This window comes from Sinocyclocheilus rhinocerous, unplaced genomic scaffold (genome assembly GCF_001515625.1).
Source record: "Sinocyclocheilus rhinocerous isolate Xijiao unplaced genomic scaffold, SAMN03320098_v1.1 scaffold626, whole genome shotgun sequence".
Lineage (NCBI taxonomy): Eukaryota > Metazoa > Chordata > Actinopteri > Cypriniformes > Cyprinidae > Sinocyclocheilus > Sinocyclocheilus rhinocerous.
Window position 1 is genome coordinate 232,568 of NW_015647437.1, and position 19,419 is coordinate 251,986.

At 36.4% G+C, this 19,419-nt stretch overlaps 1 protein-coding gene and 1 long non-coding RNA gene across 2 annotated transcripts in view; both read right to left on the reverse strand.

The window, feature by feature from the left end:
• Positions 1-3,459, reverse strand: part of LOC107709122 (uncharacterized) — a 5,188-nt gene extending 1,729 nt beyond the window's left edge. The window contains exon 1 of the long non-coding RNA XR_001636449.1: positions 3,198-3,459. This is a non-coding gene — a long non-coding RNA (uncharacterized LOC107709122). The remainder of the gene's footprint in view (positions 1-3,197) is intronic.
• Positions 3,460-4,139: 680 nt separating this feature from the next.
• Positions 4,140-19,419, reverse strand: part of LOC107709095 (sortilin-related receptor-like) — a 94,485-nt gene continuing 79,205 nt past the window's right edge. The window contains exons 28-48 of the mRNA XM_016513501.1: positions 16,387-16,518; positions 15,162-15,293; positions 14,879-15,013; positions 14,603-14,755; positions 13,611-13,766; positions 13,298-13,426; positions 13,046-13,172; positions 12,155-12,324; positions 11,946-12,058; positions 11,764-11,868; positions 11,605-11,671; positions 10,893-10,975; positions 10,719-10,806; positions 10,450-10,634; positions 8,473-8,592; positions 8,276-8,392; positions 7,769-7,879; positions 7,376-7,574; positions 7,194-7,294; positions 7,028-7,091; positions 4,140-6,092 (exon numbers count right to left, since the gene is read on the reverse strand). Coding sequence (XP_016368987.1) covers positions 6,025-6,092; positions 7,028-7,091; positions 7,194-7,294; positions 7,376-7,574; positions 7,769-7,879; positions 8,276-8,392; positions 8,473-8,592; positions 10,450-10,634; positions 10,719-10,806; positions 10,893-10,975; positions 11,605-11,671; positions 11,764-11,868; positions 11,946-12,058; positions 12,155-12,324; positions 13,046-13,172; positions 13,298-13,426; positions 13,611-13,766; positions 14,603-14,755; positions 14,879-15,013; positions 15,162-15,293; positions 16,387-16,518 — 2,555 coding nt within the window. The 3' untranslated portion in view covers positions 4,140-6,024. The remainder of the gene's footprint in view (positions 6,093-7,027; positions 7,092-7,193; positions 7,295-7,375; positions 7,575-7,768; positions 7,880-8,275; positions 8,393-8,472; positions 8,593-10,449; positions 10,635-10,718; positions 10,807-10,892; positions 10,976-11,604; positions 11,672-11,763; positions 11,869-11,945; positions 12,059-12,154; positions 12,325-13,045; positions 13,173-13,297; positions 13,427-13,610; positions 13,767-14,602; positions 14,756-14,878; positions 15,014-15,161; positions 15,294-16,386; positions 16,519-19,419) is intronic.

Consider the following 19,419-nt stretch of genomic DNA (forward strand, 5'->3'; position numbering starts at 1 on the left):
AAAGAAAAAAATAAAGTCATAAAATAAAAATTTAAAAAACATTTACTGTTGGTATAGCTCTTACAATAATATTAAATAATATTAATTTTTTTAATATTTTCTGGATGTAGTATAATGACAGCTGGAACTTTATCTAAAAAGTAGTGCTGCCAAACAATTCATCGCGATTAATCGCATCCAAAATAAAAGTTTTTGTTTACATATATGTGTGTGTACTGTGTATATTTATTATGTATATATAAATACACACCCATGCATGTATATATTTAAGAAAAATGTTATATTTATATCTTAAATATATTTATATATAATATAAATTATATGAATATACATATATACATGTAAATATTTTCAAAATATATACTGTATGTGTATGCATTTATATATACATAATAATTATACACAGTACACACACATATATTATGTAATTAAAAACTTTTATTTTGGATGCGATTAATCGCAATTAATCGTTTGACAGCACTACTGAAAAGTAACAATTATTTTATCAATCTAAGAATTCTGATGAATTATATAAGTATTTATATCTGTGCTTAGATGAAGACGTTGTTTTCAGTTTTTCTCTCTTTTTCTCTATTTTTAATTGCCAAGCTATAAAGAATTCTCTATTTAATTAATTATATTAACAGAAAAGCACCAAAGTTAATTTCATACTGCTATTGGAACTGTTCACTAGATGTCTTCTTTTGTTATAGTTGCTCTTCCCTGCAAACATAAGGAATAAGGCGCATATGTGAGTGAAGGAGCAGTAAATTGAGACATGAGAGACATCTGCTGGTGGTTATGGGAAGCTGCATTATGATTCAGATTTCCTTCAGTCCCATGACTTTTCATTTTCATGTCATTTAATTATTTATTATTACATTTTCAGGGTCACATGCGAAACTCATTCTAAGAATCAAATTAGCTGAGTGAATTCTTTTTGAGGGACATATTTCAAAATAAAAATAAGACCAAAAAAAAGAAAATGAATCATATTTTCCTATCAATTAGACTTGAAAAATTCTGAATTATTACAATATAAAAAATACTTAAATATTAAGTTATATTTTAAAAAAAACAGTTTTTTTTAAATAAAAAGAAGCCATACAGAGGATGATTCTCATTACTGTTTAACAACATAGCCTAGTGTTCTTCCTCACTATTTTTGGTGTACGCGTGTTTAATTTACAATCAAAGCTGAATTCTTCAGACAAACACAGGTTCCAGTTTCTGAATAGATGCCTTGTGAGATAAAGAGCAGCTCACTGATGAAACATTCTCTGAAGCGTTCAGCTGTGAAACCTCGAGCTGCGCACTCACCGTGACGTCACTCACGCAAGCAACAGCCCTCCATCTGTGTTGTAGGAGTGTGATATGAGGATAAATAAAGGACGACAAGTTCAAATAAACAGAGACAGGAACATGCCGCGTATAAAGACATCCCACCTCTATAAACATGTCTAATTGTGGTTCAAATAAAGCCCACACATCAATAAACACAGGGCAGAAGGGCCCGAGGCTGAGGCAGGGAAATGAAGCAAACTGTTTGCTTTAGGTTGCCTTATTTTCAGAAATGTCTTTTATTTCACATCATGTGTAATCAAGTAAATATAAGTTGATTTGAGTCAAATTTTCGTGAGGTGGAGGAGAAGAAAACATTTGTTCTCGGGTGGCGTGGCCTAGTGATTAAAGGACATGGGCTGTTAACCAAAAGGTTGTAGGATCAAACCCCATGAGAGTGATCAATTATCTATTGTGCACTTGAGCAAAGCTGTTAACGCCAGGTCACTGCAGGCGAATGACCCTCAGTATGCACTGTGATTTCCTTTGAATAAATTGTTAAATTAGTTCCGTGATCATTTTTGGTACATTCGGGGAATCACATATTAAAGAATAGTTCACACACACAGACAGACAGATAAAAGTGGTCCATACGAATAGTATGATATATTCCAAGTCTTTTGAAGTCACGCATTAAAGGGATCCCAAAAAAGTTCACCCAAAAAAGAAAATTCTGTCAATTACTCACCCTCATGTCGTTCCAAACCTGTAAGACCTTCGTTCATCTTCAGAAAACAAATTAAGATATTGTTATGAAATCCGAGAGCTTTCTGAACCTGCATAGACAGCAGTGCAACTGAAATGTTCCCAGGCCCAGAAACGTAGTAAGGAAATCATTAAAATAGTCCATGTGACATCAGTGGTTCGACTGTAATTTTATGAAGCTACGAGAATACTTTTTGTGCGCAAAGAAAACAAAAATAATGACTTAATTCAACAATTCTTCTCTTCTGTGTCACGTAGTCCACTATTCATGAGAGTACCACGACACATGCGTGTGATACTGCTGATGTAGAACCTGCATGCGCTGTGCCTTATTTACAAGCAGAGGAATGCACACATTTAAAGGGGTCATATGATGCGATTTCAATTTTTCCTTTCTCTTTGGAGTGTTACAAGCTCTTGGTGCATAAAGAAGATCTGTAAAGTTGCAAAGACTAAAGTCTCAAATCCAAAGAGTTATTCTTTATAAAAGTTAAGAGTCAACCACGCCTACCTAAAACGGCTCGTTCTAACACACCCCACATGTCTACGTCACGATGTGCGAAGATTTGCATAACACCGCCGAAATGTTCACGCAAAGAAAGAAGGCATAACTTTTATTCTCACTGTAGTATTGTTGCCGCAGCTTTGTAAAAATCGACGCGTTTCAGAAAGGCGGGGCATCGAGGAGAAACAATAATGTACAGTATGTGGAAAATAATGTGTTTTTTAACCTTAAACCGCATAAACACATTTCATTACACCAAATACACAAAATAATGTTCTTTTTAGCAGCATCATATGACCCCTTTAATCTTAATTTGTATTCCAAAGATGAAGGAAGGTCTTATAGGTTTGAAATGACAAGAGGGTGAGTAATTAAGGACAGAATTTTCATTTTTGGGTGAACTATCACTTTAAAGCTATTTTTACGATACTAGTGCCATCTAGTCAAGTGGAACGACAAAATAAAGCATGTTTTTAAACAACCTTTGTACATGCCTCTTTCGCGCGTCAGCCGTCAACCCCCAACTAAAATATCACAGACAGCTCTCACAGGTTTATAAAAGTCAAAGGCAAGTAGGCTCAACGGGTAAAATTTCAATAAAATGTCCAACATATTTGGAAAATGTCTAACTTTAGGTTCAGCTTACCTGTCAAGAAGAAACTCTGACGGCTTAGAAACCTGAAGGTGCTTTTCGCATATAACAACCGTCTGAGCGACGTTCCCGAATAACTCGTTGTATTGATTGAAACCCAAAAATTAAATCTAATTCCTCCATCTTGTAAAAACACTGTAAGTTTACCCTTGTTTTACCCAGTTGTCTGTCTCTTGTGTATTTTAGCAAGTCTTTGAATTTTGCTTGCGCTTTCACACCGGCTAAACACCCTCTGGTTCAGCCTGCTACAACAATACTACAGTGGCCACGCCCCCAAATTCTCGCTGCCCGGAGGTATGCAAATATATAGGATGACAGGCAGGTAGGACATCCTACCATTGCATTCGGACAGAATGTAACGATTAAATGAACATTTTATGGCCCTGAGCCTTTCACATTGATAATTATTTATTGCTATCAGGATATGAAGAGACTTTGTTTTAAACCAGTATCAATCAATAAATAAAGATTTTGGGGGGGAAAATTGAAAAGATTCAATTTCAAAACCTTGATCACAAATCGGAAATCACTGCTTGCTCATAACTGTTCATAAGTAGCGATTTTAGTCTTTTTCATTCAAAATAAACGTTATAAATTTAGCTCTGTATCTCTGTATCATTAGACCCAGAATATACTTTATAACCACTTTGTTTTTTATTGTTTTTAGCTTTGCAGACTTTTTCTTTAAAAAAAAAAAATGTAAATAAATACAATTTAGCGTTCCGAATAATGTCATACAGTTCGAAATGGAATTAAGATTTCATTCATTTTGGAGTGAACTATCCCTTAGACATGTCCAAGTTCAGAAAATGTTACCGCTGTAAGTGGTTAAAATAATTTTAAAAAAAACACTTAATGAATTTCTTGAATGCTGTGTGAGGTATTGACTATGCAAATTTATTTCCACCGCCACACAAAGCAAGAGGAGTCAGATTAAAGTTTTCCACATTTATTTCAGCATAAGTGGTTCATAAAACATCTCAGACTGTACCACTTACAAGTTTCTTATCGTTAAAACCCTCAGTAGGCAGGCAAGATCAAAGATTTAAATATGGCGGTGTCCAACATCACTGCTATGTAAAACATTTTTTTACATCTAATTGACCAAAAATAAATGGGTTTCAAAATGGGCATGACATCGCCACAAATGGTTGCGAGTAAAGAATACAAACAAGACAAAATAAAATATAAACGGTGGCTCAGGATTCACACAAGTGCTGCACTGGAACTTTATACAGTGGTAATTCACAATATGTCGATACACACATTTCCTATCGCACTATTTCAGTCTTTTTACAATTATTTACTCTTCTTCTTACTCAAGTCAATCTTCTGTGAACGCGTGCATGTGTGATGACATTGACATACTGCTACATACTTTACTCGGTGTGTTGTAATAAGGCAATGTGGTACTGAAAAGAACAATTTCATTAAAAACAGCCACATTTATCAACTGAACAGTTCTAATTCCAATTAATATGTAAACTGGCCATAAACCTCATTTTAAAATCCTTGAACATTAAAGAAGAAGGGGGTAGACCATATCCATTTTCCTTTTTTTCTGGTCACCTCAATACAAGATACAAAAAAAAAGAAGGGGGAAAAAATACATTCATAAAGAAATCTTTTAAGCAACACCCGCAATCCAGTTAAAATGAAACATGGATTTAACACATGTACCTCTTCACAACGGTTCGGGAAGACAAGACGTCTGCTCTACCCTCTGCTTTTCTTAAGCTTGGCACAATAATGAAGCCTTCTGGTCCGTTCAGACGAGAGCTGCACAGGCTTCACTGCAATATGGAACTACTGTACAGCACAATAGTCTCTGAATTAAACACACTGCGCTGCCTGTGGCAGTGTGACTGATATATCGCTGGTACATCTACACTAACCCAGTTCCCTGAGAACACTAAAGGACTAAAACCATGACAGCACACAGGATATGCAATATTATAATATTTGCTAGATAAAATGTGTAGGATAAATCAAAGAAGACAGTGAACATATGGACTAAGCATGGGACTTAATGTGGACAACACTCAAATAACTGTCTTAATTTTGGTCATTCTTTTCTGAAAACAGCTGATAAAACAACCAAAACAGGTAACAGTTTTCACATTTTCAAAAAGTAGAGGGAATTAAATCTATTGCTGAGCAAAGAAATTAACAAATGGATACAAAGTGTAAACAAGGTACCATGGACAAATGCAGGCCTACTGACATAAAGTGACACAAATTGAGCATATACAACAAAAATCTGATTCTGTGCAATTTACTGTCAACAGCCTATGTACCGCTTTCCCTTTTCATCAGCATTCATTGGTCCATTTTTCTCATCTGTACACATATGAGGTTTGCTTTTTAGATTTTTTTGTTGTATATGTTTGTGTTTTTACACTGATGTACCCATATCTAGATGCTTGTTTTGGCTTTAAGCAAATGCAATGCTCATGTGAGAATTTGTTGTACAATAAGGGTCGTTTCCCTGTTCAGTGAGCCTACTGATCAGCTGACAAACTCCTTCACAGTTTGCTTCAGTTAATGCCTACAAAGTCCAATACCCACATATATTATATATAAAAAATAAGTTATTGCGCATCCGAAAAAAGTGCATCTTATTTTCAAAAATATCTCTTTTGCTCCATGCTTTCTTTTCTTCCTCAGGGTCCAGAAACCCAAATCCAGCGTTTTTCTAAGTGAACGGAGGGGTAAAGAGGAAGGGGCTCGATAGCTTGAAGGCGTGCCGGATGGGCACGTAAGAAAACATGACGAGGAAGTGGAGTGGGAAGTGAAGGAGGAGGATAGAAGAGTTGTCCAGCTATGCAATCACCATGGGAACGTCATCTGAAAAGCCACTGATCATAGGAGCATCTTCATCATCGTCACCTTAAGAAGAGAGGGAACAAAGAAACATCTTAGTAGCCCATTTTCACAGTGTGGATAACTGAACTGAATTTAAGGGAACAGAACTGAATTCAGGTAAACAAAGATCTGAAGTGAACTAAACTGAAATAAAATGAAGTGAAAATAATTTAACTGAACTGATTCAAAATGGTGAAGTTGAATTAATTGAAGTGATTAAATAAACTGAACACAACACAACTGAAGTAAACTGAACTGAACTAAAGTGAGCTGAGGACAATTTTGCCAAACTGAAGTGAACAAATCTAAACCGAAGTTAACTGAACAAAATGTAAGCATACTGAGCTAAATTGAATTGAACTGAAGTCAATTGAGCTAAACAGAAATGAAATGAAGTGAACTAAACTAAAACGAACTCAACTGAGCTAAACAAGTGACCTGAACTAAAATGAAGTCGAGTAAACTAAACTGAATTCAACTTAAGTGAACTAAAATAAACTAAATGTGATGTTAACTGTCAACTTATTCAACTAAGCAAAATAACTAACTAAAGATGAGCTGAACTAAAAAAAAATTGTACTAAAGACAACTGAGATTATTTTAACTGAATTTAAGTAAACTAAACTGAAGAGAAACTGGGCTAAACTGAAGTGAACTGAAATAAAATAAAACTAAATGGAAGTGAACTTGACTGAAGTCATCTGAGCTGAAGTGAAATGGAGTGAAATGAACTCAAACAAAGTGAAGTAAACTGAACTAAACTAAATAGAAGTGAATTGAACTAAAACACACAAGCCATCTGAGCTAACCACAAGTAAACTGAACTAAAATGAAGTGAACTGAGATGAACTGAAGTCAACTGATCTCAAGCCAACTGAGCTAAACTGAAGTGAACTAAACGACACTTCTCTGACGTGTACTGAAGACAGATTTCATGAAAGGCAGGAGACTGGTCTTACCCAGCTCATCTCCTGAGTCCCGCTCCATTTTACGAACTGTATCTCGCACGTGCACTGCATACATCTGATAAATACACACAGAGATGCTTGAAACACCCCATCTGACATATAACAATGTTTTATATTAAAAAAAATGACAGTCTAGGACTTGACAATGTGGTCATACCAAAGGACTGCTGGGAGAATCATATGGCGGCTGCCACTTCAGAGTGGCCTGTGCCGCCATGTCCTCTGATTTACCTGACTGAGATGAGGCATCGTTTGGCCCTGAAAGACGACATAAGCATCAAGATCAACAAATGCCTACAAAGATAAAGTAGAAAATGTTTATTGCATAAAAGCTCATGCCTGCTGCTTTGCCCAGTTCATCATATAACAGCACCGCTGCCTCTCCACACAGCTGGTTGTTGAGCAGACAGCGCGCCCGCACTGAGAAGGTGTAGTTATGGCCCACCAACAGGTTGCTGATCCTGAAGAACGTCTCCGTTGTGTTACCCAGACACTTTGTGGAGTTGCTGATGCTGTCATGCATATACACCTCATAGCCCTGAAGGATCAGATGATTATTAGTGAAACCATTTCATAAGTGAACCAAAATGGAAAGTTTCAAAGGAAGAATCTCGTTAAAAGATTAAACTTTTTTTTTCGTCATCCACAATAAGAGCAGAAATGTTCATTAATTGAGTAAATAGGGTCATTGTGGATTTCATGTAGACTTTAAAGGTGTGTCTGGTTTCTAACCCTGCTCTCATTGAAGGTCCGGTCCTTCACAGCCAGGCTCTTCCAGAAGAGGAACACATGATCCTGTTCTTCTAAGATCTTGAGGGCCTCAGGCGCAGGCAGAGGAACTGTGTGGAAAAAATACAATACAGCAGGGAATTTTACTTATAGTTGTTAATATGCTACATCTCAAAAGTTTGTGGTGAGTACATTTTTTTTCTTTTGAAAGAAAGTAATACTTTTTATTGAGCAGGGACACATAAAATTGATCAAAAGTCACAGTAAAGACATTTATAATGTCAAAGATTTCTATCTCAGAAAACCCTGTTCTTTTTAACTTTCTATACATCCAAGAATCTTGAAAAAATCATGGTTTCTACAAATATATTAAGCAGCACAACTGTTTTCAACACTGTTAATAAAAATAAATTCTTCTTGAGCACCAAATCTCATTTTAGAATGATTTCTGAAGGATCATGTGATCTTAAAGACTGGAGTAATGGCTGCTGAAAATTCAGCTTTTCCGGCCTGTGTCTTATCCACTCGCACCTTGTGCAGGTTTCGAGGTGGAAGTCGCTCGTTGGGGATCATCTTCACTACGGCGTAGTCTGATGGAGGACCGAGGAATGGAACGATCACCCTCACCTGAACAACAAACACACAATCACTTCATCATGGTGCCCAACTGGATCTCTAAAATGAGGAGTAGGAGGGTGGACACTAACCAGGAAGAGGAACTGCTTGTCGCTGTCAACGATCACCGCCAGACTGGTTGAGGTGGTATTCACCCTGTGAGGTCTGCGGTACAGATCCAGGAAGGATGTGGCGTAGAACACTCCATACATCTACGAAAACATGGAAACATTACAATGATGTCTTGACAGACACTTTTCAACTTAAAGGTCAGGACACAGTGAAATTTCAGCCAAATTTTGTGGGTCCATTATCTATTTTTAATTGTTTAATGATATTTGAAGCACAACTCACAACAACACCTTCAAATCAAATTGAAAAATGCTGCAAAATTAGCATGATTAAATCTAATGTGAAATCAGCATGGAGAAATATTTAGCCCTTTCCAAAAACATGGACTCCTATTGAAATTACTGAATTTCACCTGCAAAATTTTGTCGAACAACAGTAAATGTGACCGCACCTTTAGCTTATCAAAATAAATGCTGTACTTGATCGCATCTTATAGTATTAATTTTCTTTCATTTTCATACTTGTAAATACACACGTTTGTATGAATTCAATCAAATCTTTGTAAAAGGCTAGTTTATTTCTAAAATTGCTCAAGTTAATGGCTTCTCTTTTCTTGTGACCAACGTATACACAAGCGAAATTTCCCTCGCGTGAATTGCTACTGAAAATAATGGATATCGCCCGTGAAATTTTGCAGAGCAATGATAAATATGACTGCACTTTAGGTGTTCATGAGTAAAGGCCTGTTCAGACCAAGAACTATAACTATTTAACTATATTTGCGACCACACCAACACACAATAACGTTCAGTATTATAAGCACAGTCTGTAAGCATGCCTGCACACTTTAAAGTCAGGTGGATTCTGATTGGCTATCAATGTTTTTTATCATTCTTCAGCTGGAAAAAAATAATTAGAACAGTGATTCCCACGATATTGTTCTGCTGTCTGTGTTGTTATAGTTGTGATGTGAACTCTGCTATTCTTTTACATTGAAAACTCTATCTTTATTATTATAGTCCTTTGTCTGAATGGGCCTTTAAGGCTAGAATACACTACACGGTTTTCCACCCGATTTCCCATCAAATTACAGTCTGGAGATGTTGAAGCTAGTTGATTTGAGTTGACAGATTTCATAGAAAATCACATTGTGTATTCCTACTGTAAATATATTATAACTTAATTTTTGATTAGTAATATGCATTGCTAAGAACTTCATTTGGACAACTTTAAAGGCGATTTTCTCAGTATTTTGATTTTGATTTGAATCTGACCCTCAGATTCCAGATTTTCAAATAGTTGTAACTTGGCCAAATATTGTCCTGTCATAACAAACCATACATCACTGGAAAGCTTATTTATTCAGCTTTCAGATGTATAAATCTCAATTTCAAAAAATTTACCCTTATGACTGGTTTTGTGGTCCAGGTCCACATATCGTTTTCCTTTGTCGCGTGTCTCCTAGCAACAAGGCGCACGTTTCTGTGTGAATTTGTTGTAATCGGAGCAACTTTAAAGTCTGGTAGTGTGTGATCCTCAGTCGTTTAGTGTATAGGGCCTTTCGCACCGCGGGAACCTTTTCATAGTACCAGAACTAATTGTGGAACTACCCACTTTTTGGCGTTTTCGCACCGCCGGAACTGGGTGAGAGTTTAGTACCGGACTGCCTTTTTCGAGAACCAAATTAGCTCCTACTCCGGAGCAGGGTCTAACCAGCACAACTGGTACTAATCGCGACGCAAGTAGACATTGATTGGCCAAACGCATATGAAAACCCCTTTAAATGGTACTGGGAAATAGTTCGCGCAAAATCGTCCCAGTACTTTAGTACTGTACATTTAGTTCTGGAACTAAAGCGGTGCGAAAGGCCCTAATGATGCCTCCTCCTATGTTTACCTCTGTGACTACTGCAAAGTCTGTAAGTGTATGATTCCCAGTACTTTAAGATCTGTTCAGGTTTTTAAAGTTGTGTAGTGTATTCCAGCCTTTAGTCTCACCTCAGCTTGAGGGCCGGTCCAGTTGCACTCTACAGCGGTCTGGTTGAGCGCCCGGGCCTTCAGTGATGGCTGGGCAGGTCTGGTACCTTTGGTCTGCTTGCGGAACAGAGAAGTAGGACTGTCTCCATCATCCGTGTGAGCCCACACCGCCACCTCATACACTGTTCCTGCTGTCAGGTTAGAGGCTGCACAGAAGACAGCACACATATTTTATATAGCTCCAGAAATGCTGACATGATGTTTGATGACTGTGAAGTGTTTTACAGTACCTTTCAATGTCCCTGAAACCGTGTAATTCCAGCTCTCCTTCACATGTTCATCAAATACCCATGAAATGACAACAATATAGTGCTTCACCTAAAAGAGAGAGATCAATTTTATATTTAAATTAGGAGGAGGTCATAAACATTACCCACACACAGAGAAAAAGCAAAATGACTGACCTGGACTTTATAATCATTGGTGATGGACAAAATCATGGAGTCCTCTGTGATGCTGGAGATCTCAACATCAGGAGGAGAGAGAGCTGAAAGACACATTATTATGTATATATTATATAATGTAATGTATTCAGAAGTATGTGAAATAAATGCTGTTCTTTTGAAATTTATCAAAGAATCCTGAAAAAAAAATATCACGGTTACTACAAAAATATTAAGCAGCACAACTGCTTTCAACATTGATAATGAGAAATGTTTCCTGAGTAGCATATAAGAATGATTTATGAAGGATTGTGTGACACTGGAGTGCATGAGAAAGAGATGTCTGTAAAAAACATAAAAAACTCAACCTCAAACTACTAAGTGGCAGTATGTATGCATGTTTCATATGATCAAAGAATGTTAAAATCCTTTATTTTTCATTGAATGTTAGTATCCATTATTTTGAATGTCTCAATTATTTAGGAGACTGCATGGCCTTATACTATGAGAAGGCCCTGTCTCATAATTATTCATGATACCACATTACTTTCCCAGTGATATTAAATTACAGATACAAATTGATCTGTTTATATCTATGCTGAAAACAGAGTTTAAATGACTGTAGATCGGTTTCAACTATCCTATAAGATTAAACACTTGAGCATAAATGTCCAGCAGGGGGAGTCAGCGCTCCTCTGAGAACATGTCAGTTTCTTTTATATAGTTTTGTTACCTTTTTGAGGAATAATGGATTTAATTTCGGTCCAGTTTCCCATGCCTCTGCTTGTGACAGCAGCCACCTGACAAATAACAGATGAATAAAGGTTTGGTGAAGCTATGATCACCAGAAGTGTACATGAAACAACTTCATGCAGGTTTTGGAGTGTCTCACCCTGAATCTGTAGAGCGAGCTGGGCTGCAGGTCCTTCACTTCTGCATTCGTGATGGTGCTACGCTGGGAATACCACTCTGCACTGTCCTTTTCACTGTACTCCACCTGCAAACACACATGAGCTGGTTAGATATAAGTATGTGTTGATAAATGCTATAAAGTACTGAGGGCTTCTCACTCACAATATACTCCCTGATGAGTCCATGTGCTTTATCAGGAGGGCTCCAGGAACACAGTACCGTCCCGTCCTCAGCGTTGTCAGAGCTCAGCTGCAGATTTTGCGGGGGGTCTGGCACTGCCACACAAACACAGTCATCAGCATATCTCTTCCATGTAAATCTGAGCTGTTCCATAAATCATTTTAGTGACTGTGCTGCTAAGGCAGACTTACATCCTTCTGGCGTGCGTAGTGTGAGAACTTCATTGGTCCTGTGCTGTTTGCTGAGACACTGAGTCTGAACCTTCACCTGGTAGGTTGTGTCCGGCATCAACACGGTCAGAACGGCACTGCCCTTATTGCTGTTTGTGTCCATGGACGTCCACTGCTGGACACCCACCTGCCTGGAAAACATATACAGCTTTATTACTGACCTGAAGACATTTACTGTTGTGTGTAGATCAAGGGTTCCCTATATACAGTATTTAGTATGGTGGAATAATTATAAAACAAATTAATTGTCTACTGCCAGTTGCCTCATTATGTCCTAATTATTTTTTATATTATATATATTGTTTTTACATTTTATTTTTTATTTTATTTTTATTTTATAAAATACAATTAAAACAATAAAAACAAAAAATAAAACAATAAAATAAAAAACTAAAATTAATAATAGTTTTGTGGTCTGTGATTTTTTTATTCAACATTAACACGTTCCACCACTTAAAAAGCTTAAAATAAACAAACTAAATGATAATAATAATAAAACACAACAAAAAACAAAACAAAAAATAATAATAAAGGTTAAGCGGTCTGTGAAAGTTGTAGTGGTCCACCTGAGAAAGCTTAAAACAAACTAACAAATAAATAAATAAAATCAAAACAAAACGTAAACCAAAACAAAACATGAAACCTAAACCAAAACCAAGCAAACAAAGCAGAGAAAATCAAAGTAAAGGAAAGCAAAGCAAAGCAAAACAAAACAAAAAGCAAAGCAAACAAAAGCAAAGCAAAGCAAAGCAAAGGTCTGTGATTTTTTTTTTCTCCACAGTTCAAGTGGTCCATCACCTTAAAAGGCTTAGAAGACACAGGTGTAGATGAACACAAAGCCTGAATGAATACCTGAAGTAGATGACAAAAGAGCAGGTGGATGCAGGCATATTTTTGGGCCTTGACCAGGTAAGCGTCACAGCACCAGAAAAGTTGGCACTCCACTGAAGATTTTGAATTTTGTAGACCAGCAAATCCACTGAGAAAGGGAAAAATAGGGTGAATCAGCATGAACAGTCAGTCAGCTTACTGTGGTATAATACTGTTCTTGCTGCAGTCAGATTTAAATGGCAAATACACCACAAATGTCTCTCAGTGTCTCACTAGTGCAGTTGTCCTCGTCACTCCGGTCAGAACAGTCTATGAAGCCATCACACCTCTCGCTGTTCAGCACGCAGGCCTCGCCATCCGCACAGAGAGTACCATTCACACAGAGCAGCGGACCATGAGTGGCTGAAATAAAATGGGGAGCTTTTTAACATTTACAGGTATGTGAAGACTTTAGCCACACCAACCCATTCCCAGTTTATCCAAGTATATAGAGCATAATGTTTGTTTTATTTGACGGTTTTAGTGAAAATGGTAATAAAGAGTGGGTAACTTTTGTACTGTGTATGATTCTCTTATAGGCACTTACGACAGTTGTCCTCATCAGACCCGTCCACGCAGTGAGGATGTCCATCACAGCGCTGCCAATCAGCGATACAGACTGGAGGCTTCAGGCACAGGAACTGATCTTTAGTACAGCGGCCCGAAGGAGGAAGAGTTGCCAATGGAGTCACTGAGCCTTTGACTAAGAGAAAGACAGAAACAGCATAAAACAAAAGGATAATACATATAAAGACTCAAGGGTTAAACTTATTTAAAAAAAATTTGTTCCCCCAATTATTAAACCTTAAAAGCTTCTCATTCTGAATAAGCATTAATATAATAGTTTTTCTAATAATTATTGAGTTGATGTCTGAAAACAATTAAGAAATTCACTTAATTACACTTAACATATTTTTAAATATTTAAAACAAAATAAAATGTGTGGTGTGGAAACAATTTATAAATTCACTTAATCTTTTTTATGTATATAAAATAAAAAATGAATATTTAAAAAGGAGTATGGAAACAATTGAGAAATTAACTTATTTATTAACATTTTTGTTCTATTTTATAATGTTATTATTAAGTGACAACACTCAGTAGTATTAAGTGAATTGCATAATTTGTGTGAAAATGAACTGTGGCACTCTGGGAATGTTGTGTCACCCACGTCTGAGCTGAAAAGCATGAATTTGCATGTATGAACATGAGTGTCGAACAAGGCAAACAATTTTATTGTTTATAGCTAAAAAATTATATTATGAATGTAAAACCTATACAATAAATGGATGTATATATATATTTTAAATGTAATTTTCTTACATGATATTTCAATATACACATTTTATAAACTGCTGTTGTATATTTTTTCAGTTCAAAAGAAAATACATAAAAATATATATTTATATAGAGAGAGAGATATCTCTCTCTATATATACATAAATATATATATACACACATATACTGTATATATGACTCTTTCTCAAGCCATATGTTTGACACCCCTAGCATTGGCAATTAAAAGAGAAGAGGAAGCACCTGTGGGACAGCCCACTTCATCGCTGCCATCAGGACAATCAGCGTAGCCGTCGCACACCCAGGTGTTCACAATACACGCGCCAGAACCACAGCGGAAACGATTAGGAGCACAGGTAGCTGGACCCGGCGCAGGTGTGTGAGGAGCTCCACCATCTGAACACAGACACAACATAATTAACTGTAATTAATCCACTGAGCATTCTCTTTTGTCAGCGCTCTACAAACAAGGTTAATAGACGCTGACTGGGACACAGTGTACTGGACTGATTTGTATACCTGAGCATTGAGATTCATCAGACCAGTCACCGCAGTCATTTTCCCCATCACACTTCCACCAGGCGGGCACACAGCGGCTGTTCTTACACTCGTACTGAAAGTAACGCGAGCAGCCCGGCTCATCGGTCGGGGACGCTGAAAAAGAAAGCACACAACTCATTAGCAAACAAGCACAGAAAAAGAACTTTCTCAAAGCCGTCCCAAGTATGACTGGACTGGAGCTTATTATTGAATGCTCTGACTGGAAGTCTGTAGTCTTGCATAGCCAAAAGTTCCTGCTCACCACAGTTGGCCTCGTCAGAGTAGTCGCCACAGTCGTCCATGCCGTCACACTTCCACTCCAGGGTCACACACATTCCATTGGAACACTGGAAGCTGTAGCCGTCACATGTTTTCTCAAACTCAGGGTTAGTTGCTGTGGAGGAGGAGGAGAACTAATCAGTTCATTACAAAACACTGCATTTGTGCTTTATCCAAGGTCCACGTTTAGGACTGTCAATTAAGACTGATTAAAAATCTAATTACATGATATGCCGATTAATTAATCAAATTAAGTTGAAAGTAAGTGCATACATCAATTTTTGCAGAGAAGCTATTATGAATAAATTATGACACTATGAATTAAAGACAATACATTAAGGCAGCAGACATAGCATATGAGAAAACAGAAAAGCAATAGCTGCAAAAAGTGGTGAATACATTGATTGCTTAATTTTTAAACACTATAAAAGAAATCTAATAATACATAATCTATTCTTTAAATTACCATTCAAAAGTACAAGGGCAGTAAGATTTTTTAAAGAAATGAATACTAAATAAGAGAAACTAAATACTAAATAAGAAATTAATAAATAATAAATATTAAATTGATAAAACATGACAGTTAAAAATGTAAAAAATTTTAACGAGACTTTCTCGTCATTAAAGAATCTTGAAAAAAATGTATTATAGTTTTCACAAAAATATTTAAAAAAATATTACAACATTGATTATAATAAGAAATGTTTTTGAGTGCCAAATCAGCATATTAGAGTGATTTCTAAAGGATCATGTGGCACTGAAGACTGAAGTAATGGCCGCTGAAAATTCAGCTTGGCCATCACAGAAATAAAGTACATTTTACAATACATTAAAACAGAAAACAATTATTATAATTTGTAATAATATTTCACAATATTACTGTATTTCTGATTTATTTAAATAAATGCATCACTGGAGAGAATAAGAGACTTCTTTCTAAAAGTATTATATAACCAAACTTCTGAATAGTATATTTACGTTAGATTTAATAATTTCTTATGGAATATCTTAAATTATGGAATTAACATTCAGGTCAGGGGGCGTAACTAAATGTGTACATTATGATATTTTTATTTATTAATGTAATTAATTGCACTACATTTACATGGGCAGTCCTAGTCAGAAGCACATAATGGTCCTTTTGGCTAGTTCCTCTAGTGAACATTTTCTAACGGTCACATTTCAGTTAGCAAATGTGTTGGACTCACAGCAGCCTGCATACGTCGGGTCCTCATCAGATCCATCGGAGCAGTGCCGGGTACCGTCACACACCAGAGACTGGAACAGACACTGTGCTCGGTTTCTGCACACAAACTCCATATAGTGTGCACAGAGGGGACCTGCAAGAACAGACCCTTATTATTTCTCTAGTTACAATTACAACACAACAAACAACATTCCACTTATATATACTTGAGGGTTAGTTCACCCAAAAATCATGTCATTAATTACTCACCCTCGTGTTGTTCGAAACCCGTAAGACCTTCGTTCATCTTCGGAACACAATTTAAGATATTTTTGATGAAATATGAGGGCTCTCTGACCCTCCCATAGACAGCAAGGTAACTACCACGTTCAAGGTACAGAAAAGTACCAAGATGATCGACAAAGTAGTCCGTGTGACATCAGTGGTTCAACTCTAAAGTTACGTGACATCAGTGGTTCAACTGTAAAGTTACGAACCTAAGAGAATACTTTTTTGCGCAAAGAAAACAAAAATAACGACTTTATTCCACATTTTCGTCTCTACTGCGTCACTTTGGACGCGCGTTCACGACAATACCATGACACGAGCGTGTGGCGGCGCTGGCGCTGACCCAGATCCGGCGTGATGACATGTGATGAGACGAAAATGTGGAATAAAGTCGTTATTTTTGTTTTTGTTCTTTACAGTTGAACCACTGATGTCACACGGACTACTTTGTCGATCATCTTGGTACTTTTCTGTACCTTGAACGTGGTAGTTACCTTGCTGTCTATGGGAGGGTCAGATAACTCTCAGATTTCATCAAAAATATCTTAAATTGTATTCTGAAGATGAACGAAGGTCTTAGGGGTTTGGAACAACACGAGGGTGAGTAATTAATGACAAAATGTTCAATTTTGGGTGAACTAACCCTTTAAATGTGTTAAGAAACTGTCATGAAAGTGTGCTCTATTTAAGTACACTTTTATTTTTGTAATATTATATTATCTGCAAGTAACATATTAACAGAATAACTCAATGAGATCATGTGTAGATAATATTCATTTTATTTTTTAAAAAGCAACACATTATTTAACATGTAAAACTAATCATTTTTAAATGTAGTTTTACATTTAAATGCTCATTTTCTAACAGAAAAGTATGTCAACACGGGCAAACAAGGTGCTTACAGTGGGCCATGTGGCTCGGGGTAACACAATGTTACAATTGCCCCCGATGTTGCAGCCATGATAAAATCTTATATGCTAACTAGCCACGCCTTTATTAGCATAGGTTGTTCATGTTAACTTTTTATCAATAACCTAGAGATAAAATATAAGTTTAAATTAGCAGTTGTTGTCTCCCCTACAGTTTTAATATATATATATATATACTTATAAGATTTGAAGTACACTACAAGTGCACATTCAGTACAATTAAGCACACATCTGAGAGCTTTAAATATAAAGGTTCTCTTCAAAATAAAGGTTCTTCAATGTTCTTGGGTTCAGCAAAGAATTGTTTTTCACTGTAGGCCTATAGCAGGGATCCTCAAATCTGGCCCACGAGATCCACTTTCCTGCAGAGTTTAGCTCTAACTCTAAACAAACACACTTGAGCAAGCTAATCAATGTCTTCAGGATCATTAGAAAATCCCAGGTAGGTGAGTTTGATCAGGGTTGAAGCTAAACTCTGCAGCGCATTGGCCCTCCAGGGCAAGAATTGAGGAACCCTGATTTATTTATTTATTTATGAAAAAGAGGGACTAGTTGATATGTTGTTCTGTTTTTTCACTGTAGAGTGATTATAACACAACTTTGTCAGATTTCTGTTTCTTTTCTTTTTGTTTTTTCTAAAACAATGGCCATTACATTTCTGTTTTTAAATCATTAAATTCATCCCCATTTACTTCCACTCAAATTGCCTCACCGCAATATTTATTCATTTATTTATTTACAATTTTAAATTAAATTAAATTAAATTTATGATCATTTCTGATTTTAAATCGTTCAAAAATTTACCCCATTTACTTCCACTCAAAGTGCCTCACCGCAATATTTATTTATTTATTTATTTAATTTAATTTAATTTAATTTAATTTAATTTAATTTAATTTAATTTAATTTAATTTAATTTAATTTAATTTAATTTAATTAAACCAGGTATGACATTTCATGACATTTCTGTTTTTAAATAATTAAATTCAGCCCCATTTACTTCCACTCAAAGTGCCTCACCGCAATATTTATTTATTTATTAATTTAATTTAATTTAATTTAATTAAACCAGGTATGACATTTCATGACATTTCTGTTTTTAAATAATTAAATTCAGCCCCATTTACTTCCACTCAAAGTGCCTTACCGCAATATTTATTTATTTATTTACAATTTTTAATTTAATTTAAAGGGGTCATATGATGCGATTTCAATTTTTCCTTTCTCTTTGGAGCGTTACAAGCTCTTGGTGCATAAAGAAGATCTGTAAAGTTGCAAAGACTAAAGTCTCAAATCCAAAGAGATATTCTTTATAAAAGTTAAGACTTGTCCACGCCTACCTAAAACGCCTCGTTTAAACACGCCCCCACATGTCTACGTCACTGTGTGGGAAGATTTGCATAATGCCGCCCAAATGTTCACGCAAAGAAAGAAAGCATAACTTTTATTCTCGCTGTAGTATTGTTGCCGCCGCTGCCATGTTGTGGAGATGCTGTGTGTTTCATTGTGAAAGCGAAACTACTTTGTTTGGCCTTCCAAAAGAGGACGATATCCGCTTCGTCATGCCTAGAGCTGATCCATGCTGGTTGCTGAGGAAATACATCAACTTCGCGCTGTCAATCGCCGGATTTCACCGGCTTTCACCGTGGACGAAGCGGAGTCCAGCCCGGGGTCGTCACATGTGGTTGCCGCAAGCATCAAAATATGGTAAGGGACATAACATTTCCGTCACACGCTTGAGGAATTCGGCCAATCACAACGCACTGGATAGCTGGCCAATCAGAGCACACCTCGCTTTTCAGACCGATGAGCTTTGTAAAAATCGACGCGTTTCAAAA